Genomic DNA, 25,232 nt, shown 5'->3' with positions numbered 1-25,232 from the left:
TCCAAAAATGAGAATTGTCTTAATTTACTTACCCTCATGTAGTTCATGAGAGTATAGAACTCATATAGAACTTTTTCTTTTTTAGTGCTTGATAGTCTGTGGTCATTGTCTGTGACTGTCATGTGAGCGTGAGTGAGGTTTATGTCTAAGTATGTATATGTTTCCATCCTATACGTGGAAGTGCAGGAAGTGGGTCCATCATCCTGTTGTGATGCTCATGTCCTGTTGTTCTTGTTGTTGTTTGAGTCGGGGGCCTGTTTCCTTTGTTGGAGACACTTCTCATCTGCTCCATTTTTACCCTCATTGTGTGGCCTCCTCTGCTTTCCTCCTCAGAGCTGCTGACATGCTTGGACAGAGGCAGTCATTTCCCAGCAGCAAAGTACAGGTGAGAGTATGTCTTCAGCATATAGAAGCCTGGAAAAAGTCACACTCACAAGCTGGCCAGTAAAGCAGTTTTTCAGTCTTATAAAAAAGCGTATGGGTACTTTAATTTAAACATTAAAGTATACACTTTACTTGCATTTAATATGCTTTCTATGTATATAAGATAAATTTTGTAAATTTAATTTCACGTAGACACCAAAATGGGTTGCCTCGTCTTTGACACGATTTTATTATTATTATTATTATTAATTTTGTGATTTATAAATTAGATTTTTTATTTATTTTTATAATTATACTATTTGGTTTGTATAATAATATTATTATACAAATAACCTTTATAAAGTTATAACTCAATATTTTTCAGAGTGTTGATTAAACAAAAATTAACTACTAATAATTATTGTTATTGTTGTTGTTGTTGTTATTATTATTATTATTATTATTATTATTATTATACAGTGTATAATTTTTAAAATATATATTTATTTGCACAAATGCAATGCAGTAAAAAGTCTTTCAAATTTAAAAATCCAGGCATCATTTTCAGTTATAAATGGAATGACTCTTGAGGCAAGGGAAGAATGTGAAACCAGTCATTTGACACACTCTTTAGATAAATAAAAGTAAAATTGCATTTAAATCATCACAATAGCTCGAATATACATAAATATAGTGCATATATTGAGAATATTCAATATATATTGCCCAGACCTCTCTACAGCTGTTCAATTGAAATATATCCAAGCCACAAGACATTACATAGTAAAAAAGTAATGCTAGGTTATAGTCAAGAGTTTTCCAGACTATATCTCATGCAATCAATGCTTATAATTTTAGTTTCTCACTCCGCTTTATCTCTCCAGAGCCGTCGGCTGTAATTTACTGATGTGTTGTAAGCAGATATTTCTCTTTGTTCTCGTCCCGTGTAGGAAGTACTGTCCGGCCGGATGTGCAGCGGTGACGGGAGACGTGTCTGGGGACATTTCCCTGGGCTACAGACATGTGAGTTGCGTCTCATTGTTTTCCTCAGGTGTGGCTGGCATGTCGCGGCTTATTCTGTGTCCGCGGGAGAACGTTAGGCAAGCTGCAGGTTTGTTTACAAGGTCGACGTGCAGCCAAGCAAATGCTCAGCGGGGAGCTTCCTGAACAGGTTTTAGATGCAGCCGCTCGGCCAGGAAAAGCAGCTTCTCTAAGCAGATTTTCCCACAGGTGCTCTGGCCTCTAGGGCCTTCACGGGGAATGTTAAGCGGGCCAGCGGTCGGGGGTGGAATGTGCTAATGGCTCGTCCCATTGTCTGACAGCCATTTGTTGTGACAGGGCTTGTATGTGTGTGTATGTGGACACCCTGAGGATACGCGGCGACAGATCATTTGTGCTGCCTCCATTGTTCTCCCTGGTCACTTAGTGGGCAGTGAACTCTGAATGAAAGGCGTTTATGTAATTGTGCATACCTCGCTAGCGAATCGGGGTCGGAGCTTTGGGTTACGCGAGGGATTGGCCGAGCAGCAATGGATAGTTTGATGTGGAGAGAATCATGTGCTTGGACTTTGAGTTATAGCTCAAGAAGTTAAGGGCCTTTCTGAAGGCTTAGCATTGTGGTAAAATCTCTTCCTGTTTGTGAAAGCTAAGCTGGCCGAGCTTTATGTGTGTCACGGCATTGATTTTGTGAGGGTAACTGAAAGGTTCTTTTCATTTGAATCAGATGTTTGTTGCATGCGCGTAGCTTAACCTCTTAAAAACCAAAAGTAGAGTAAACCTTACTGATCACTGTGAGAAGGAAAACTGTTGCAAAAATAATGTCTATTTCCATGAGTCCATGAGTGAAAATGCTTCTATTTTGCAGCTTTGTAATTTAATGTAGTTTTTTTTTTTTTTTACAAGTTGTTATATTATCAGCAGGATTTGAGGATAAAAATTCCAAAGAGCATTTTGTGCATCAAGTAAGACTTTTTAAGTTGTTTCCTTTTGTACTTTTATAAGTTTAAATTAATTTTAGTTTTAAATTTGGTGTCAGAGTTTTGGACACCAACAATCATGTAAAAAATAAGGATAAATAATATAAATATAAAGTAGTGCTGTCAAATAATAAAAATACATAATACATGTGTGTGTGTGTGTACTGTGTATATTTATTATGTAAATATAAATACACACACATGCATGTACTGTATATTTTAAGTTAATACATTTAAAATATTTTTATATAATATCAATTATATGAGTATAAATGTACATGGAATACATGGAAATATTTTCAAAATATATACTGTATGTGTGTGTATTTTTTATATATATATATACACACATACATACACACACACACACACACACATAAATATACACAGTATACATACATATATTGTGTAAACAAACGCTTTTTATTTTGGATGCAATTAGTCATTTGACAGCACTAAAGTAGTTATGATCTGAAAAATACATATTGTATTTATAGTAATAGTTTGTAGTAATTAAACCATGTTTACTACTTTTTTTTTAAATAAATTATAACTTTTATTCAGCAAGGACACAATCATTTGATCAGAAGTTACAAATTATTTTTATTTAAAAAATCAAGTAAATGCTTTTATTTTAAGCTTTCTATTAATCAAAGAATCTTAAAAATGTATTACAGTTTCCTCAAACATTTTATGCAGCACAATTGTTTGATACTGAGATAATAAGAAATATTTATCGGGATATTATATATATTTATTATAAATATCAGGATATTAGAATGATTTCTGAAGGGTCATGTTACACTGAAGACTGGAGTAATGATGCTGAATTCAGTTATGCCATCACAGGAATAAATTATATTTTATAAATCTATTAGTAGAAAACAGTTATTTTAAATTGTAATACAGTATGTCCTAATATTACTGTTTTATTGTATTTTTGATCAAATAAATGCAGCCTTGGTATGCATAAGACTTCTTTTAAAACATTAAAAAATATTATTCAAAATGCGGTGAATGTTTTGTTGATTTGGGGAAAAAGAAAAAGTTGATCACAAAAAAAAAAAAAAATGTGGTGAATAATATGCAAAGAAATTTGTACATCAGTTGCTACAAATGTGAAACATACTGTTTGTAATTAAAAGTTAAAATTAAAAAAAAAAAAAAGTGTGTGTATATATATATATATATATATATATATATATATATATATATATATTATATGAATTGAACAGAAATATACTAAAACATGTAACCTAGAAAGAAACTGGAAAATGCACATTCTGGTTGTGGGAAAAATCAGAGCGTGACTATCTCTCCGTATTGTATTTTACTAATGATACATTTACACAGACTAAAGTGATGGTAGGAGGAACGCTTTCTGCTTTAAGTTGTCCTAACCCCCAATCACGGATCACAGGTTTTCAAGAAAGACAACAGACACACGGCTCCAGGCTCAACACTCACACAGCAGGGTCTTAACCCACAATGGAAGACAAGGGGGCGCATTTCCACCCTGCTGCTGTCTGCTTTGATATGCGAGTGTGAAGGGCTTTAGAAAGAGCTAGAGCGATTGATTACTTCACATTGGCTTTTGTGTAGATGGGGTGGAGCAGTGAACTCTGGGATTACAGACAGATAATGCCACCGCAGTGAGGGTGTGGATCTGCCCTCCAAAGACATTCAGTAGTCACTTCAACACACACACACACACGCACGCACACACACATTTATTCATTATCTTGCCACCTTATTCTAGGTTCATAAGTACTTTGAGAAACTGAATGAATCAAATGAATGAAATCTGTTTGGACATATAGCACCACCCTCCTCTTTATGCAAATAAATGAAACTGAATTCCCATAGTACACAGTACATGCTTGCTAGTTTTGCTATCATTATGAGTTGTTGTTTTTTTTTTTTTTTTTTAAATGAATACCTTTATTCAGCAAAGACTCGTGAAACTGGTCAAAAATGACAATAAGGATATTTATAAAAATTACTTTTTAAAATATATCAAAGTAGAAAACAGTTATGTTAAATTGTAGTAATATTTCACAATTTTATTACATTTTTATTACAATTATTTATTTATTTATTTTACTGTATTTTTCATCAATAAATGCAGCCTGGCTGAGTATAAGAGACTTTTTTTTTTTTTTTTTATCTGACCGACCACAAACTTTTGAGTAGTAGTGTATGTGTTTGTTGTCATTTCCAGGTCGTTTCATTGATTCTTGTATAAAAAGTGGAAAGCTCTGTGCCGTCATGCTGTGACCCGTTCTGCAGTGAGGAGATTTGTCTCAAGCTCATATTGTCTCACTGAAATAGTCATTATACAAAGGTCCTTCTATGGACGGTTAAGAATGAGGACTTCATATTTGCATAAAGAAGCTACATATGAATGCGGCAATATAGTAGTCAGTTAATAAACAAATAAGCATTAGAGCAACCAAATCAATGAAAAAATGAGTGCTTGCAAAGTTAATTATTACAATTACTATTACAAACTATTACAGTATTACAAAGCTTTACTATTACTATTGCGCTTAAGACATGTTTCCACTAACTTCACCCCATGACAGACGTGAAGTTCTGATCATATGCATATGTGGAATTTTTGGATCCAATGCAAATGAACTTCAGATACATTTAAATATTTGAATTTTCGCAGCTAGACTATATGTAACCACCTGATGTAGTCTAATCAAAACTAGAAGTGCAAAGTGAAAATTACCTGTTTTCCTTAAATATGTTAGTCTTTAAACACTTTTTTTTTTTTTTAAATGTAAAATTGACAGCTACGAGTAATTGTTAAATACTTAATGTTTATTAAACCAACCATGTCTTGTGGTTCTATTTATATATTAATTATTCATTCATTTTAACAATAGCGAATTAGCAGAGGGTAAGGGCTTTTGTGCAGAATTATTAGGAAAGTTGGTATTCTGGTCATATTTTTTTTCCAAGAACATTTTACCAATTCCAAACCAAATCAATCTTAATAACTACTATTGATTTTGTATTTAATCATTTCTAAGTGATATATAATTGTCCATGAAGGCTGAAAGTCAAAAACTCTGCAGAATTATTAGGCAGGTTTTCTCTTACAGATAAAATGAGCCAAAAAAGAGATTGAACTCAGACTAAAAGTAAAAAAAAATATATATATATATATAAGCGAAATGCTCATTGGGTCAGCAGGGTCAGAAAAAAACAGGTGGAGAAGAAAAGACACGTTAACTGCAAAATAATTAAGAATTAAGGTGAAGAATTAGGTGTGAAATCATCAGGAATCATTTTGTCTCCAGCTCCATCATTTTCCAGAACTGCAACCTTCCTGGAGTCTCCAGAAGTGCAATGTGTCAGGTTCTCAGAGACCTTACTTGAGTAAAAATGCTAAAAAAATAACCCTCGCTTAATAAGAATAACATGCTGAAGTGTTGTGAAATACATAAAGACTGATTTTGTATAGGCTTTATGGACAGATGAATTGAGAGTGACTCTTGAAGGACCAGCATCACATCCTCTTGTACCAGTGTTTGAAGAATTTATCTTCCAGAATCTGGCAGTAGGTTTTAGGAGCTCCTTTTTATTCCATAATTTTTATTCCAGTCTTGCAGAGATCGACTAAAATGAGCTAAAACTTACTGCCAGATCTTTTTGGGAGAAAGGTCTGAGTTCAATCTCTTTTTTGGCTCATTTTATCTGTAAAAGAAAACCTGCCTAATAATTCTGCACACCTGAAATAAGGAGTATTTTACTTTCAGCCTTCATGGACAATTATATATCAATTAGAAATGATTAAATACAAAATCAATTGTAGTTATCAAGATTGATGTGGTTTGGAATTGGTAAAATGTTCTTGAAAAAAAATATGACCAGAATATCAACTTGCCTAATAATTCTGCACACTGTGTGTGTGTGTGTATATATATATATATATATATATAGCAACACACTTAAAACACCCAGAGCACTGTAGCATTGCAGTAGTGTTTTGCATGGGCCAGCACAACTTTTATGCATCATAAATCAAAGGTAGCGACTGCAGTTGTTATTTATGTACCCTGACTGGAGGAGACATGTTCAGGTTAATGAAGCATCTCTGTCTGAATGCAGAGCAGCTGTTTCTGCTGATAACACACAATACGTCTTCAGTTACCTCATCACAGTAATGATTTGCAAGTGGCTAATGGGCCCAATGTAAAACACCGGACCACCCCGAAGACCGTAAACACTTTTATTCAGTCTTTCTTCCATAGTCAGTCATCTTGCTCAAGCTTTTTAAGTGAGTTTGCTTCCAGAAGTATTTTTGTAATTAATTTTATCTTCAGCTTTAAGATTCAAATTAAAAAGGTATTTTAAGTATTCAAAAGTTGTAAAAACTGTGTGGTTAATGTTTATTATGAGACGGTGAACTATGCACAGATGACTTGATCATTAATTTAAATAATCAGTTTTCTAAAAAAAAAACAAAAGGAACAAAGTTTTTGGCATGTTGCAGATGTGCTAGTTAAAAATTACGTATTTCAGATGGATATATTAAGAAACATCTGCATTTAGACGACATGCATGTGCTCTCAGTGATTTAAATCAGACGATCGCAGTGTTCAAATCCCATTATGGCTGTTACCTGGCCTGTTAAGTTAAAGGGCCTTGGAAAGGTCATTCATGCTAAGGCATTTTCTGTGACAAAGTACTAGCATTAGCGGTGGTAGCTAAGGAATGCTAAGCATTTCCACTGGCTGCTACGATTACTGTAATTGTTGCCTCAATGAAATTATAAAGCCCTACTCAGTCAGAAATTTTAAATTAATCTATGTTGTTACTAAAAACATGCATGCTTTATGTTCAATGGAGGTCTGTCTTAGTAATTATGAAATACCAGAGCAAACTGAATTGAATGCCTGTGCTAGAAGTGTGCATATGGGTGTTTTATGGTAGCTGAGACTGTGCTCACAACATGAAATTATTGGCAAAAATGTTTGTTTTTTTGTATCAGGTTTCTTTTAGGGATGCTGTAGACTGATCATAGAGAAAATAATAGAAAACTGTTTTTAAATTGTAATATTTCACAATATTACTGTTACGGTTTTTAACAAATAAATGCACATAAAAGACTTCAACTGTATAAAAAAAATCTTAATTTTCAAACTTTGGACTTGCAGTGTATGTAATTATAATGTATATAAATATGATTTTTATATACATCCATGTGTGTGTATGAATATTCATTTTTCATACTGTATAATGTATAATGTTCTAATGACTTTTTGTTCTAATTAGTATTTAGTTTTTTTATTTATTTAGACTATTATCAAATTTTTAATATCAAACATTTCTCTGTTAATTGCTGTAAGAGGAAGAAAACTGGTTTTATCGGTATTGTTCCAATATTATTTTTTTCAACTTAATTTAATTGCCATATCCATAAAAATCAACAAAATTTAGGTTCATCTTAAAGGAAAGTTTTGATAAAAGACAAATGGTCAAAAACAACAAAAACACCAATGGTTGTGTAGGAGTAAAAAAAAACACTTATGTCTTATAGGCCGATCTCTGTCCATTCATTGTGTCTGAGTGCTATCTGTACTTTCTATTTCAGACATCAGTTTTGTGTAAAGCAGCGGTGCATGCTGGGGTCATCATGGACCAGTTTGGGGGACCAATCACAGTGGAGGAGCGGCGAGGGCTCAGTCATTACCCTGCGGTCAGAGCCAATGGCATCCAGTCAAAAGAGTGAGTTACTCTAGTGGTTTCTGCGGTCTTTCTCTATGACAGAAGCTTGAAGCCTCAGATTTTATCTATACAACAGAATGCTTTTATATTCTTACATGCGTCAGATATCAGCATGTGCGCTTTCCCAGTACATAAAAAGGAATAAAATGTTGATGTTTACGTGATTATAGTTGAAGTCTATGGGGCAAGTATGCAACTTTTGCCTCATCGACTTCCATCTCAAGTGGATTTCTTTCAAAGTGTGTTTACTGTAAATTTTGCCAGGAAAAACGGTTAGGTTACAGTTTGAAAAATTTAAGTAGTCTGCCTTACAAGTTCCCCTGACAAGTCGCAACATGTCTTATTCCGGCACTTCATCTAACGGCTGTGGCTGGATGTGACCTTGGTAGGTTCTCCAGGACTACAGCAGTTATTATTAAGTGGTGATTCCTGCCGCCTTCTGCTTGATGGATGTTTCAGGTACTACCTAATGTCAGGGACACTGTCTGGACTGTTGCGGTTTCACAGATTTGTCTTCAGGGAATTGGGGGGCAGGTTGAGAAAGAAATCGGGATTGCCTCTCGTTATAGTCTCTGAGGAGTGCTTGAAGTGTCCATTGAGGAGTGATTTATTAGCAGGACAATAGGCCGCTCTCTAGAGCCAGAGGTACTTTGATCCATTTAAAACCTGGTGTAGCCTAACAGAACAAATGCAGATTAAGGCCATTTTCTCTCTTTTTTTCGACCAGTTATTAATAGGAATAGTAGATGGAGAAAACAGGAAATGAGGAGAAGAGAAAGGAAGGGGGATCAGAAAATGATGCAAGTCAGACTCGACCTAGCCACCTCCCTTAATGTGTCAAGTGCATACACTAGACCACGGCGCTAGTTTATTTTGTTCTATTAAAAGGAGCTAGAAATTATAATCACAGCAGTCTTTGTAATAGGTTACTGAATAGATTTTAGTTTTGCTTTGCTGTTGCTAGGGAGTTGCTATATGATTACTGGGGTCTACTGATTGGTATTTAATGCGATGCAGTGTGCTTTTTTGGGTGTTCACTAGGGCATTGCTATGCAGTTACTGGTACCCTTCTTTCACTGACATGGTTCGGCTCTCAGCCAATTCTCAGTTCTCTGACTAGCCAGTCAGTGTTCAAGTCTAAAACTTCATATTGTGTGGTTTTATTTTTCGTCCACTGCTGCTTATGTGTTGTGAGACACTACATTTCTCCACCACGCCTCCAACATCTCCAGTTCAGGGGTTCCAGTTTAGCAAGTTACTGGGTGCTCTGAATGGATTTCAGTGCATTGCTATGATTGCTAGAGCATTGCTGCATAGTTACTGGATGTTCAGAATGGTTTTTGGTGCTTTGCCATGTGCTGTCTAGTGTGTTCTGGTTCATAAGTGCAGTGTTATGCAGTTATTGGGTGTTCAGAATGGATTTTATTGTGTTGTTATATTGTTTCTGCCTGCTAAAGCATTGCTATATAGTTACTGGGGTGTTCTGTTTGTTTTAGTGAATTTCCATGTGATTTGAAATGGTAATTTTTATTACCATTTATTACCATTACTATTTTATATATAAATAATATATATAAAAAAAAAATTGTCTTAGCAAGCAATATTAATGCATATGAAGCTGGTGAAGTTGCATTGGTGGATTAGCCATTTATTTCACAAACCAATTGAATAGTCAAACTAAATCTATCCTCTTTAGTCTAAGGAGATTATGTTGATGATGTAACAGTCCTCAGGGTCCGCTTTAACCTAACTGAATAACTACAATCAATATCAGTTCCTGTAATTACATTGCTTGCGTTTTGATCGCAGGCTTTCCGCATGTTTTATTGTGCACACTTAAACGGCTATTTCAGTCTGGTGACTCTGATCAGCACTTGATTCATTTTTCCGTTGATTTTATTAGATTATATTTCTGTCACCAGCAGTTTATTGCTTATATTCCCAGGCTTCAGACATTTATCTATTATATTGTTGTTGTTGGCACACCACTCGCCATATCCTGTTTCGGTTTCGTTCACGCTATCGTAAACCACTTTGTACCCTGAACTCTGAAACGGTTTGCTCGACTGCCATAAAAGTAATGAAAAAGTAATCACATCCAGGAAGCCTGTGATAATGACAGGTTTTTAAGTAATGCCTGACAGAGATGCAATTTCCCAGCCTGTTCTTCTCTAATTACCAGCACACTGCTCTTTTCACCAGCCCAGCTGTACCCCAGTTCTCCTGTCAGAGGGGGAGATGCAGGATGCAGTGAGGGAGGTCGTCTGAATTTGGCAACACAACGGGGTTGACAATGGGGAATCTCCCTTTTGGCCCCTGTAGGCGTTACTTTCACTTGACAGGGCCTTAATTAATCACTGTAATAATGATCTTTTGTGTCTAAAACACTCAGTGCTCACTGATATCTGTTTTTCCTTGTCTTTCAGTGGCTCGTTGTCTGAAACCCTCTTCAGATTTGTGACAAACGGTAAGCACTTTTGTTTTATGGTTCAATGGTGATGTGAATTGAGCACACATATTGGTGTAGGATTAATCCTATTATTTCCTGAACTGAGTTGACATGATTAGTTTTCACCACCTGCTGTTATTCCTGCTGCCGCTGTGTGTTACAGTGTTGTTTGACTGGTATATTTGCACCTCTGCAAAAAAGGAAGTAGTTTAATCACCTTGTGCTGGCCCAACAGGTTTTTTTTTTTTTTTAACCAGTTCGGATATGGGAAGCACTGTTTGCTCTTTGTCAGGGTGAATGGAAGGTGTGGGAATATCTTATCACCTTAGTTTGTTTTTCTCTGGCTGTTTGAGTCTGGCACAGACTGGTTGCCGTTTACCTGTGCCGACGCGCTCCATGCAGCTCTGCAGAAGCTGATGAATCAAACTCTCACAGCGGTTGCCAAATGTGTACATGTTCCAGCACTTGTTCCAAATGTTTACCTTCCATGGTTTTATTTTTATGTATATATATTAGGGCTGTCAAAGTTAACGCAAAATATTTTTTTGTATTTACTCAATATTAACTAATAGATTTTCATTTTTATGGCAACATTTTATAGTTATGCAAAACAATGTGGCTAATTTTCACTATTTAACTTATTTAAAAGGATATATAAATTAGGGGTTGCACCGACTAATCGACTTGACGTCGACTAGTCGCTGGTCATATAGAGGGCGCAACAGTATAAGAAATCTCTGAAGGACTTCCACATTTACACTCCATTTCCAAACAGTTAAAATGACAAATAAATGCATACTCTGAAAGCACTCCACAAGGCATGTGTGATTATATTACTGGATGCTCGAAATTGAACCGGAGAATTCACGTTTTAAACGGCTTATAGTACAGTACGTTTTGTACAGTGACTGAATTACATTTTATGACTGAGGTCTGAGGATGTCCTAAAATGTACACCATATACAGGTCAGTTAATCGCCATTCTAATATAATGCGCTGCTGCTCTGTAACGCACACACATAGACTTCAGACAGTAGCGCGTACATCACGCACAGATCGTGCGTGCACAGAATCGTTCAGCGCGGAAATCTGTTGTCAACACTGTTCTGTGATTTCTCAATAAAATAGCTTAGAAACTGAAAAGTTCAAACATATATTTCTTAATAACTAAATCCCACAGCTTCACTACTAGTAGAGAGTCGCTGCCAGGTAGAATTAATTCACACACGCAATCGCTCACACTAATGCATTCATATGAATGTAATCTTTACTGTGCAACTTTATCTGTATGTGATTTAGAACGAGCAGAAATCTGTGAGAAATATAACGACCCAAAGACAAAAGAACTGAAAAAATTTGCTGTTATAGGAGTAATAGCCATGTGGGCAGCACTGTGTCATATGCCATAGCTGTGCACAAGGTGTTTGTCACAGCTCCAGACTTATTTGTTCATTAATGGCGCCATCAGCGACTAGTCGACTTCGACTCGACTTTCATCACATAAAAGTCAACTTTAAAAAATCAGAAGTCGTTCAACCCCTAATATAAATATATAATAGCTTCAAATGTTTAATCACACACACAATGTTCTTTAGAATTAGTTAAAATGAACTGTTTGGACTAATTAAGTTTCCCTGTTGTGTGACTGTTGAATCCAATTCAAATTCAAAATTCTTGTGGAGGTTCTGCATTTTTTAATTCTAAATTTTAAAGTCTAGTCAGTTCAAAGGGACCTGTGGCTGTTTCCTAATTTCCATTCGGTGTGCAAGTAAAAAGTCCACTTCCTTACTAACATTACACTCTTAAAAATAAAGTTTCCAAAAGCAGGTTTTCACAGCAATGCCACAGAATTATTATTTTTGGTTACCTAATGACAATCTGGATACATTGACTGTTCCCTATTTGCTTTAGTGATACGCACAAGCTTTGATCAGTTGTTGTTATAGATTTGTGGAAGTACCTTTCCGGATCGTTATGACCCTAATGCAGTGGTTCTCAGCCTTTTTTTCCACCGGGCCGCACTATGGTCCAAGTGCAAATATGTCATTTACATATTACGTCATCAATAAACCAACCAGATTTATAATAATTCTACTCGCCGTTAATAAAACACCTGATGCTGTCGGGAGCTGACCAATTTTGTGAAATTCTGCTCGAAAGGAGTAACGACACAATTAAGTTGCAGTCTATGAGACGTGCACGGAAGCGTGACTTGACACGCGACATTGCAGAAAGTTTGCGTTTACAAATGTAGCCTATGTTGATCCAAATATGGAAAGCATTTTCGAATTTAATAATCTGAGGTTCTCTCCAGAGATGTTTTGCCACATTTGTGTAATTAAGTAGGATTGCTGCGTAGTAGCCTATGGGTGTTTCTTTTTGCCTGAACATCAAGTGAGTGGCGGGGCAAACCGAAAATTGATGCGAAAGTCCATGTTCGTTAAATGTATAACATTAATTACGTGAGTACATAGGTCTGTTCATGTCTGAAAATAATATATGAAAAACAAAATTATTTTACATAACAAAAACATTAGCTTATATTTGTTTAGTACATTTTTAAATTAATGTAAAAACTAAAAGGAATTGTAAAACTGAAAGTTATTTTTTAATTATGTATGTACATAGTATGTACATAATACATTATGTACATAGACTGTAACATTCAGCATGGTGGGCCGCATTTGGATTCGTGACGGGCCGCATGTGTTGAGAACCGCTGCCCTAATCTCTTCTGGTCAGAAGTGGATTTGTATTCAGTGTGCATTGTTGATGTATTGCATGAGTTTCTGATGACAAGAGCTGATAGATTTGTGCACATCAGTCAATCCATGTCAATTGATTTCCATTAATCCAATTAGCTTAAAGCACAGCCGTGCACCCAGCAACGACTGCTACCATCAAGTGAGCATCCTACCCTCATCAACCCCCTAGCTAGAGTCCCTAGTGATATCACTCACAAACAGTAGCCTGTGTGACGAGACCTCTAAGATATCAAGATGCAATTTTGTGGCGTTTTAAGTCTAACTAAATGCTCAAATGCATGGACATGTTGAAATTCAAAGATTCAAAATCCTGTTTAAAACTGATAATGAACAGTTTTAGAATTAGGAAAAAGTTGAAACGAAGCATTATGATGTGAAAAATACTGAAGATTCCTTGGTATTTCTAGGTTATTAAATAAAGTAAAATACATTAAAAACATCATAAGCATCATCTCTGGAGTTTGCAGACTTTTGAACCCCACTGTACTTATGAGTGTACAGAAACTTCAATCGGGATCTTTTCTGACCTCCTTCTGAGATTCTCCTTGTCTTCTTCCTGAGTTTCCTCTGCCCACATATGCTAAATGTGTGGAATGTGATAGTGTTAGCCAAATCGGGACTAAGCAACAGGATGTATTGGCCCTGTTTTTCTCTCTTTAAAGGATGTGGCTGTCTTCCCCCCCCTTTTTTATTGTAATATTGTTGTTCATAGCACATACGTCTCCATTTAACTGTACACATGGTGGGTATTTTAAGAGCTCAGGGCTTCCTGTTGAGTCAGTGTACACGTAACTGAGTTTTTTCTCCACATGTGTGTTTTATTATGTTAAAAGCAAACACTAGACACAAGTAGAACTAATATTACTCTCTTTTGACATTCTTTTTTTTGGTGAATTTGGAATTCATTAATATGTCAACAGTCACACACGTGGCACGATATCTGACACACTAACATTCAGAAGATTTTTATATGTTTTTGAAAGTCTCTTACACTCAACAAGGCTGTGTTTATTTGATACATTGATGTTGTGAATTAATATTACAATTTAAAATACTGGTTTTGTATTTTAAAATATTATTTATTCCTGTGATACAAAGCTGAATTTTCAGCTTCATTACTCCAGTCTTCACTGTCACTTGATCCTTCAGAAATCATTCTAATATGCTGATTTGCTGCTCATTTCTTATCAGTGTTGAATGCAATGTGAATTATTTCATGGAAAATCATGGAAAGTGTGAATTATTTTTGATGAACAAAAAGTTCAAAAGAGCAGCATTTATTTGAAATAGAATTTAACAGTTTTCAAGTCTTTACCGTCACTTTTGATCAATAAAAGTAATAAATTCTCCAAACTTTAAAATTTGTGGTGTAAATGTTTCATTTTAAATGTGTTTCTGACCACAATGTTCTCTTTCACAGATTGCAGCCAACAGACTGTTCTTCAACCTGTGAGCACTACTACAAGCTTGTCATCACACAACATCTCCTCTGACAGGTCTGAAGTCGACTGGTTTCCTAACAGCACCCAACCAGGTGTTGCTGATGACCTTAATATTAACCATCCAATCTGGCTCCAGATTGACCTCAGAGAAAAGAGGAGGATCACAGGTAATACTTGTAACTTTCATAACCTGATTTCTTTGACATGTTTGTTCATCTCTGTGTCACCTGACTGTGCCAGTTTCCTCTTTAACACCTCAGGTTTTGGCTTTCCCAATGCATCATTTAGTAGCTTTTCCATACTTCAGAGGGAAATGGAATGCTATTATATCAAAACAAACACGCAAACATGTCGGAAAGACCCACAGTTGGTTCCAGAGGGTGTAGTTATCCTCACAAAAGGACTTCCTCGTGATCAGCTCTGAGTGCCAAGCATTACACACTCAGAGCACATGAGCGTTCCTCCCTCCCCGATGTTCCCCGACCGCTAACTGGTATCTGCATCTTTTGAACAGTTCCTGGTATTGCATAAAAGCACAGAAAGGCCCTCTCTGTGTCCATTCATCACAAATACAAACCCTCTTACAAAAGCACATTTAAATTTAGGAACACGCCGGACATGTTTATTTTGAGCACGACTGTGCGTAGACTGCACAACTGAGTTAATTTCATACAGCTCAAGGAGCGAGAGAATGCTCACTTTGTCTCCCGTCAGAGGGAATCTGTGCTTTTGGACACGATGACCCTGAGTGAAACCGGCCCGTCTCAAAGAGGAAGCTCTGTTATCTTTGTGATGATGGCGTAAATTTGTGAGGCTAAATAAATCTAGGGAAAAAGCATCTCTTTATCCGTGGGGTCACCACTCTGCACTTTTTCTGAGAAAGCTTTTGTCAACAGGCATGAAATGCATGTTTTTTTTTTTTTATATTACTGTAGAGAGTAGGGTAAATGAAAGCAGTGAGCCACAAGAAACTAGTGTTAGTGTTATATATTAGGATCACATTAAACATTGTAAAATCACTGTTACGTACAGCAGGGTTTTTTTTTACATACAGATTTTTGTTTTTGGAAAGAAAGAAAGAAACTATACTTGCATTCGGTAAGAACACGTTAAATTTAACAAAAGTGACCATAGAGACATTTACTATATTACAAAAGATTAAAAATTAATAAATGCTGTTTGAACTTTCAAATCATCAGAGAATTCTGTAAATGTATTACGGTTTCCACAAAAAAAAAAAAAAAAATATTGATAATGATAAGAAATGTTTCTTTAGCAGCAAACAGGCATATTAGAATGATTACTGAAGGATCATGTGACACTGAAGACTGGAGTATTTTAAATATATTCAAATAGAAAACAGTTATTATGCAATTAAATTGTAATATTTCACAATATTGCTGTATTTTTTATCAAATAAATGCCTTGTTGAGCTTAAGAAACGTATTTCAAAAACATTAAGAAATCTTACCAACACCAAACTGTATATCGCTTAATGTGAGTATATGTGTAGTTGGATATGCTGTATGTGTAATAATTGTCAGTTGAAGCTAGTGATTCATCTTGCAGTCATGAGGATTATGAAATCTGTAATGTTTTGGTGGTAATACTGGAGTGGAAATACTGAAATATCCCACTTCTGACCTCAAAATGTTCCAGTCGTTCTGTGTTCCAGACAACTCATAATTCTCCCAAAACAAACAATAGAGCATTGCTTTACTCTGCCATCTTTGAAATGACAATAAATTAAGTTTCATCAGTGTCGGATGTCCGAGTGCCGTCCGAGTGCCATCCCAGTGGTCATTTTTCACGTAGAAGGTGGGAGAATTATGGGTTATGCATTGCTCATCCTGTCAGAACCACAATTGTGTGTTTTATAATTTACCTTAACTGCTTGTTTAGTTTTCAATTTCTACAACTACAAGAAGGGACACCAGTGTCTTTTTTTAAATAGTGCTTTGATTCTTTAGCTTTCCTGGCTTTCTCTTTGATGATGAGTAACTTCCTTTCTCGACTTTCAAGTCATCACACTTCAATCTCACAGCTTCACACTTTGAATTGCTGCTATGATCACGGTGGTGTCCTCTCGCGCCTGTGATGTAGTTAATGTTGGAAAGTAATAACAGGCCTTGGGGTATTTCTGTGTCTGCTGGGAACATGTCACTTCAGTGTTTCCCTCAGGAATGTGTTTAGTAACCGAAGGAGGCCGGCCGCAGGTTTTCCACTGTGATCCAGATGACGGGCCGCACTCTGAAGTGAAGTCTTTAGCCTACATGCTGTCGCATTCCTCAGCTGGCTGAGCGCTTGCATCACGGTCCTCAGGAGAATGACCTCAGGAGCATTTGAGGCTAAATGTTGTGTGACTAGACATTGAACTAAACGGGAGTTTGCTAATGAAATAATTCCGAATCATGTTTTTTGTTTCATAGGTATTCTGACCACAGGCTTGACCATCGCAGGCTTTGAATATTTTGTAAAAAACTACAAGATCGAGTACAAAGAGAGGAGTCGCTGGCGAACATTTGTCCAGTATAATAACTCTGATGAAATGGTAAGACTTTGTCTTTAAATCACTACATAATCATGTTCAGTAAATATTATTATTATTATTATTATTATTATTATTTCCTACAATTGCCAGGGGGAAACAATGTAATTTTATATAATTAATATTACATAATTTATATACATGTATAATTTTTTTTTTTTTTTTTTTTTTTATGAATTATGTTTGGTTAACATTTTTCCCTGACAATTGTAGGAAATTAGATAGATAGATAGATTTCGCTAGTTTTAGCTGTATATACGTCATTTGTTTTATTGTTACAATGTTGTATTTTACTTCAGATCTTTGAAGGAAATACTGACAGCCTCCACCAAACACGCAACACCTTCCATCCCTCCATCGTAGCACGAAGTATTCGAGTCGTACCTCAACAATGGCACCGGATAATCGCTATGAGATTGCAGCTACTGGGCTGTCCTTACGTTAAACCCATCCCAGGTGCATGTCTGACACGCAAAGGCTTCACAATCTCATTTCTCTCATTAGAACTGTTCACTAAACCACTGTTTCTCCCTATGCAGTGAATTCATCATCTCCGGTCACACAGGAGGTCCGGCCTACACAGTCCATTCACAGTGACATGACCAAACCAGTGGCCTCTCAGGCTGATCTTGGTATGATTTATGAACACAAGCTAATCACTCATTAATTATTACAGATTATGTTACAGATGTACTGGACACTACTATTACACTACCACTACTATTCAAATTTCAGCTAAAAGCTTGTTGTCTACCTCAGGGGTTTAATATCATTAACTATAGCCATAAAAAGTTAATTACTTACTTATTATTACTTACTTAAAATAAACATTGTCTGAAACTAAATAAAATATATATTTTTTAAATTCCTCTTTTTATTTCAGCTAATTGCCAAGGCAACATTTCTCATTTTCATTTAGTTTAAGTTGAAGTATTAGAACTAAAACTTAATAAACTATATAAACATATTAAAAAACTTATCGAAACACAACAAAATTAGCAACATTTGAACTACAATTACAATTAAAACATAAAATCTAATTCGAAATAGAAATAAGAATTTTAATCAATCATCAATGACACTAAAATAACACGCAACACTTTTCTACCTGACCTTACTTTTTATATTTGTACAGTATTTTAGTTATTTAATTCACATAAACATACACACGACAATTTGGAAATTACTAAAATGAATTTTAAGTTAGTCTTTTCTCATCTCTGGAAATTCATGGTTCAAAAGTGCTTGACCATGTATATAAAAGCAAGAGGTGTTTTTCTTTTTTTTTCTTCATCATCGTTACTTTAATATCTCATCATTTTCTTTTGTTTTCAGTTAATCTGGTCATAATAATTGTGCCAACCATTCTGCTTGTGGTCCTGCTCCTTGTAGGAATCTGCGTGGTTAAAATGCTATACAAGTAAGTCAGTTTTATTACGTTTTTTGATTTGTCATATTTCTTTGTATTTTTTCTTTTGCTACCATCCTTTTAAGCCTTTTCGAGATGTAAAAGACCTCCGTTATGATTGCTTAACCTTCAATGTGTATTAACATAATAAATAGGTCTGTTTTTATTTTCATGTTGACTTGAAAGAAGAAAGGATGAAAGTTAAGACTATTTTGTCTGTATTCTCCATGTTGTGTCTGACGTGAGAGGGTGGTGGAGTCCGATATGTTAACATTCATTGAAGCACAGCAAGCTTATCTCAGTTCAGCTACAGTCTGTTACTAGTTCTGTTATCAAACACAGCAGACGCAGTCTCAGCATCGCGTATGTACATGCACCAGTGATTCCCAGCCTGCCCTAATAGATACCACAGCCACTGGTGTCAATAAAAGCTGATACGAGCAAACCTTGTGTGGCCTGTTGTGATTCCTCAGCAACACATTGCAGCGCTGTTTAAATTCATAAAGAACGGAGAGATTGAGGGCTGCGGAGGATGAAGGGGGGTTGAGGGTCAAAGATCAGTGTCAGGAGATGTGCCAGCTGCATTAGTCCCCCGAGAGAGAGCTCAAGGACAGGGGGATTGTGGGGAAATGAGGATGAATGAATGGAAGCCTCTTATGGAGGTGTTTCAAGGGAATTGTTAGGCTTCTTCTGTTGTTTAAGACTGATGAAGGTGGTGAGAGACCCTAGACTTTGCCACCTGTGTCTCTGACACTGATGTTTTTTCATTGTCCCACAGTAAGAAGACAAAGGAGAACACGTATGGCTCTGCGGAGACGCATACAGGTAATGAACTGGTTGGAACATTTAAAGGAATAATTCTCAAAACCTGTTATAAACACCAAAGCTTTTATAAACCTATGACTTCTTTCTTCAGTGGAACACAAAGCAAGATGTTTACAAAAATGCTCAAACTGCACTTTTTCATACAACGAGAATAAGTAGAGAGCAGTGGTGTCGAAAACAAGATCACCATAAAAGCACTCTTTTGAAGTTATTTGATAACTTTATGAAAAAAGTGGTAACACTTATAAAGGGTTATTAAAGGGTATAATGCATTGTAATTATTCATGATGTGCATTGTAACAAATTATATCTTGTTAATAATTATAACAGAATTTAAAGTGCGTAGTGTAACAATGAATTGATAAATGTGTTATAATGTATTAGCTGTGGTTACAATTATTGAGACAAGGTGCATTGCAAGGCATAATTAATGCATTAAAACTACTTGAATAGTAAATTATACATAAAGGCTTTAAGTGAAGCGTTACCAAAAACGTTATCCATAAATGATAAAGTCAGTTTCATATACAAAGCCATTACATGGCTTATGAAGGACAAAACTGAGTGGAAAACTGCGGCTTTAATGAAAAAAGATGATTTTTTTTTTAAGCTGCTGTTTTAAAAAAAATAACAAATATTTGTCCTTCTAAAGCCATATGATAGCTTTGTATATGAAACAGATATTGTTTGTTGTTATTTATGAATAATGACTTCATTTTTGCATTGGAGTTGCTTTTATGATGCTTTTGTTTTTGGTGCCACTGTTTTCCATTTTTTCATTGTTCGCTTGAACGTGTTCTGTTGATGAAATTAGTCCTACAGATTTAGGACAGGGTGAGTAAATAACAGCAAAATGTTCATTTTTTGGGTAAACTTTTTTCATTGCTTTTAGGACGACATAAAATCCTTAAAATAATTGAATGCACACATTTGGATGAATAAAACATATCTGAATGATCTGAATGAATATTTTTACCTTTATATTTCACTGAGTCTGCACAAAATATTTTCTGTCTTCATGACATATCCCTTCATCCACATATACGTAGTGTTTTGCCCTTTCAGACATAATATAATTTAAGGCTTAGCTGCTCAACTCACACACAGAAAAAAGCATCTTTCACAGACTGGCTGACAGTTGAATGATTCTTGTCTACAGGCTGTTGGAGGCAGATAAAACAGCCGTTTGCCAGGCACCAGTCCACAGAGTTCACCATCAAATACAGCTCAGAGAAAGACCCCGTCCAGAAGCTGGACCTGGTAACCAGTGCAATGGCAGGTAAAGATTGACCAAAAATTCGGCTGCAAGGATTTTTGCCACCCAGTGTTGAAGAACCTGCTGGAAAACTCAACAGTATTAATTTGGCCAAAAGTAAAGGCATTTATAATGTTATAATAGATTTCTAATTCAAATAAATGCTGTTGTTTTGAATTTCTGTTCATCGAAGAAACAAATATCACTTTTCCACAAAAATATGAAGCAGCACAACTGTTTTCAACATTAAAAATGAAAACTGAATATTTCTGAAGAATCACGTGACACTGAAGACTGGAGTAATGATGCTGAAAATTCAGCTTTGCTTTCATAGGAAAAAAATAAACATTAAAATATAAGTAGGTATTTTAAATTGTAATAATATTTCATAATATTACTGTTTTTGTGTTTTTATATAAATAAATGTAGCCTTGATGAGCATAAAAGACTTCTTTCAAAAACATTAAAACCAATTACCGACCCCAAACTTTTAATATAATAATTTGAGCTGGTAGCATGCCACTGAAAATGTAGTTAATGTTAGTTTAATGACCAATAAAATGTCTCTCAGCAGAGTTTGCTTGTTGTAGTCAGACCAAAAACACTTAACATAGAAGAGATGTGATCTATTGCTTTTTTTTAGGACAAAGTGGTTAGGACATTGTGTTCATATGGAAATATGGATTTAAAGCCAGAGCGTTTCATTTTTGTGGCTGCAACTAAAGTCAGAGATGGGAGTTTTTTATTGTCTGATAAAGGGGTTCAACTTGTAAGGTAATTTATGGTCCTTCAGTGAGCTGAAGAAGGAAAAATAACCTTTTTGAAATAGTTGTTACAGCCTGAAAGCTTGCCAGATGAAAACGCCTGCTAAAATTTAATTGGCACTTTTCCCCCTACACTCCTCCAGGGCTGTAATTATTGATGATTCAAAGTTTGTGCAAGACGTCAGACAGATTACAGGCAGTCCGATTTCAAGCCTGGTGCTTTACTTGAAGCCCCCTTTGAACAAATACTGAAAATTTTTCAATTCAATTTATTTGTCACAATTTTGGTTTTTAATACTGTGTCAGTCGTTCCTCTTTTAGGCTGCATTTTGTGCATAAAAATGAATACTGTATTCATATTTGATGGCATTAGAGTTTATAATAATACATTTTATTTGTTTCTTACAATCAAGGCGCTTATGGTCCCATATTTAGGAACATGGCTTGATTAGTTAGCCAGGTAGGTTTCAGTATGGCTAGGCATAAACCATTTCTTCTTTGGAACACAAAAGAAGATATTTTAAAGAATTTGTAAACCGTTTTGACCCCAAAACAACATTGGACTCCATTGAGTTTCACTGTATGAACAAATAGTGTTGTTGTTATTAACCAAAACCATTTTTTATGTGTTATTGTATATTTATTAATATTGTGAATTAGATTTAATTTTAATATTTTCTGTTTTCAATTTAAAGTATTAGTAATTTAGTTGTATCTGTTATTTTTATTTGTCTGTATAGTTTAAGCTTTGGTTTGTTATTATTATTTTATTTCCTTAATTTACTTTATTTCAGCTGGTTGTCAAGGCAGTATTTCTCCTTTTCATATAAAGTTTAAGTTTTTTAATATTTATCTCAGTTAATGTTTGTCAAGTAACAATTTTTTTTTTTTATTGTTTTAGTTTGTTCCCGATCATAAGCCCTTACTAAAATGATTAAAAATCGAGCTGAAATAATTAAATCTTAAATAATTAAATTTATAGTCATAAAAATAAGATATAAAAAAAATTAAAGCTAAAATAATAAATTAAAGCTATATAGAAATTAAAAAATCTAAAGGAAATTACAAAAGCACACAACAAAATTGCTAAAACTTAAAATAAAACTAATCAAATGCAAAATATTAATAAATACTATAATACTAAAATAACACTGACAGTAAAGATTGGAGGCATTTTTAGAAAAACTATTACTAAGTTACTATTTCCTTTTTCTTCAGCTGAGTACCAGGAGCCTCTCATGCTCGGCACAGACACCGTGTCCCGAAAAGGCTCGACGTTCAGACCCATAGACACTGAGGCCAAAGACAAGGACATCGAGGCTACTTCTCACTACGACCACCTGCAGACGGGCATCCAGTATGCCCTGCCACTGACCAATCAGGAGCCAGAGTACGCTACGCCTATCATCGAGCGGCACGCCTTCCGCAAAGATCCTTTCCTTCCAGATCCCAGCTACAGCGTCCCAGGCGTGGTACTAAATAAAAGCCCGTCGTTTCGAGCGGTGGAGGGCAGTAACTGTAGGAAAGTGATCGGAGGGCTGGCTGGGGGCTACCAGATGCCCCACGTCAAAACAGACAGGGGGAATTACCCAGAGGACATCTACGACAGCCCTAAAATCCGGAAACCCGTCATGCAGAACGGGAGTTGCTCGGAATACAAGAGACCCCAGATTAAATCTCCAGTTCAAGAGTGCTATTCCACTCCCAGAGACTGCGTCAGACTGCCTTTCTCCGGACTCAGACCGGACCCGGAGGGCAGTAGGTCCGACCCAGAGGGCAGCAGCTCCGAAGGAAGCTGAGAAGAACCACACTGTGATGTGCCTGATTTACCTGACTCAACAAAACCACCTCCAGACTCTTTAACTTATTTGTGCATGAGGGACAACTTGTTTTTGCATTTTTGCGGAGGCCGTAACGGATGCCATCAGTTTGTGTAATTTAACGTTTTTTTTGTATATATGATGTATTTTGCCTTGACATATGAAGATTTTTTTTTTGTTTAATTGTCCTGTTTGTTCCCCATTCATTCCCTACGGACACAAACTGTGAATGTGAGCCAGATTTTCATGCATTTAACAATGTGACCATCATCTCAATTTTCTCAGACTCTGCTTTGAACATCCCTAAAGGGCAATTTCACTGATTTTTCAACCAGCTATGTTTTAAGCTGTCATTAGTATTATGTGTATGCACAGTGTTTACTCTTTCTCCATTTATTTGTCAGCAAGACATTTGACAGCCAGGTGATGTGTTTTGCACAATCTGACAGACTTTTGTTGACATAAACTGGTATATTTGGGTGCAGGTAACATGGAGAAAGACTATACATTGTTTATTTCGATATACTACTGACATTTTAACAATACAAAGCTGGTTGAAAACCGGAAAAGACTCTCTTAACCATTACATTGAGGGCTACGGACAAAAAAGATCTCCTGTTGGAAGGAGGAGATGTTTTGGAGCTGGAGTAACATAAATTCCTGAGCAGTTACTTTGGTCCGTCTCCTTTAGGACCAAGAACCTCTCCATGTTCATGTCTCTACACCAATCAAAACACATGAAATTTGTATGCTTACATTACATTAGATTTAGCCATTTTGGATCACTTTTCATCTCTTATACTGCTGTATGCAATCACGTTGTTGAATCTCAAAGGTTTTTTTCATGCTGAATATTGTTTCATTCACTTTGTTGTTTTGGACTCCTCTTGTTCCATGTGAAAACTGGCTGTTTAAAGCAATAACAGACTAAAATTGATTATTTTGTACTGTCTTTATTTGGATTGTCTAGAGGAATATACATATGTATGTACAGTTTTGAAATGTATATTTAGGTAAAAAAACAAAACAAAAAGTGGTGTTACTTTGTGCTGTCAATGATTATTTAAAGGGATAGTTCACTCAACAATTGTTGTTTATTCATTCTCATTTAATTCAAAACCCATATGACTGACTTTCTTCGGTGGAACATGAGAAGAAATGATAAACTGTGTATGAAAGTGAGAGGCTGTCAAGTTTGAATGTCATTTTTTTTAAATTTCAACATTTCTTCTTTGAGTTTCACGGAAGAGAGAACTTCATACTGGTTTGGAGTGAATGATGAAGGTATTTGTGTTTTTAGGTGGATTATCCCTTTAAGCATCCAGAAGATCTGTGAGTTGCTGCTGTTTAAGGGACAATCCCTGTTAAAGATTACTGACAGGTCTTAATTTCTGTGAAATGTTTTGGGGGATGTGCTGATGGTTAATGTTTGATATGCGCCTGAGGATCTGGTCATGCTGGTGTGTTGAAGTGCTTTGCCACTGAGCATCTCAGTGCTGTGTTTGTGCTTGTCTAAACCCTGATTAAAAGCACCAGTAGCTCAACCCTGTCCTGTGATGAGTGCTTTGCTTTAAAAAATGCAAATGACTTTTAAAATTGTGAATAATCAGCATGATTACGTAAGTATTTGATGAGAGCAGGATGTCACACATGAGGTGTCTCTGTGGGACAGTGATCAGGAATGTAACGGTGGGTTGTTAGTTATGGGGCAGCAGCTGATGGTGACCCTGCTGTTTAAATCTACCGTTCAGGCGCCCTGTATCACATTTCCCACCCAAAGTATGCAACGTTAAAGCACAGCAGTGAATCTCTGGCCCGACCAACTGCCACAAATGTGACCGTGGACCACAAAACTGCTCATAAGTAGCACGGTTA

General features: G+C 35.8%; 1 protein-coding gene across 1 annotated transcript in view; it reads left to right on the top strand.

Moving 5' to 3' along the window:
• Positions 1-24,901, top strand: part of dcbld1 (discoidin, CUB and LCCL domain containing 1) — a 38,067-nt gene extending 13,166 nt beyond the window's left edge. Inside the window, exons 4-15 of the mRNA XM_058756661.1 lie at positions 334-385; positions 1,314-1,386; positions 7,948-8,081; positions 10,508-10,548; positions 14,716-14,904; positions 17,167-17,288; positions 17,585-17,741; positions 17,825-17,917; positions 18,621-18,705; positions 19,472-19,518; positions 20,678-20,797; positions 22,756-24,901. Of these exons, the coding sequence (XP_058612644.1) occupies positions 334-385; positions 1,314-1,386; positions 7,948-8,081; positions 10,508-10,548; positions 14,716-14,904; positions 17,167-17,288; positions 17,585-17,741; positions 17,825-17,917; positions 18,621-18,705; positions 19,472-19,518; positions 20,678-20,797; positions 22,756-23,336 (1,694 nt within the window). The 3' untranslated portion in view covers positions 23,337-24,901. The remainder of the gene's footprint in view (positions 1-333; positions 386-1,313; positions 1,387-7,947; positions 8,082-10,507; positions 10,549-14,715; positions 14,905-17,166; positions 17,289-17,584; positions 17,742-17,824; positions 17,918-18,620; positions 18,706-19,471; positions 19,519-20,677; positions 20,798-22,755) is intronic.
• Positions 24,902-25,232: the final 331 nt, after the last annotated feature.

The sequence above is a fragment of the Onychostoma macrolepis genome, chromosome 20 (assembly GCF_012432095.1).
Source record: "Onychostoma macrolepis isolate SWU-2019 chromosome 20, ASM1243209v1, whole genome shotgun sequence".
Lineage (NCBI taxonomy): Eukaryota > Metazoa > Chordata > Actinopteri > Cypriniformes > Cyprinidae > Onychostoma > Onychostoma macrolepis.
The sequence above is the reverse complement of the archived record's forward strand: the minus strand, read 5'-3'. Positions and strand labels throughout refer to the sequence as shown.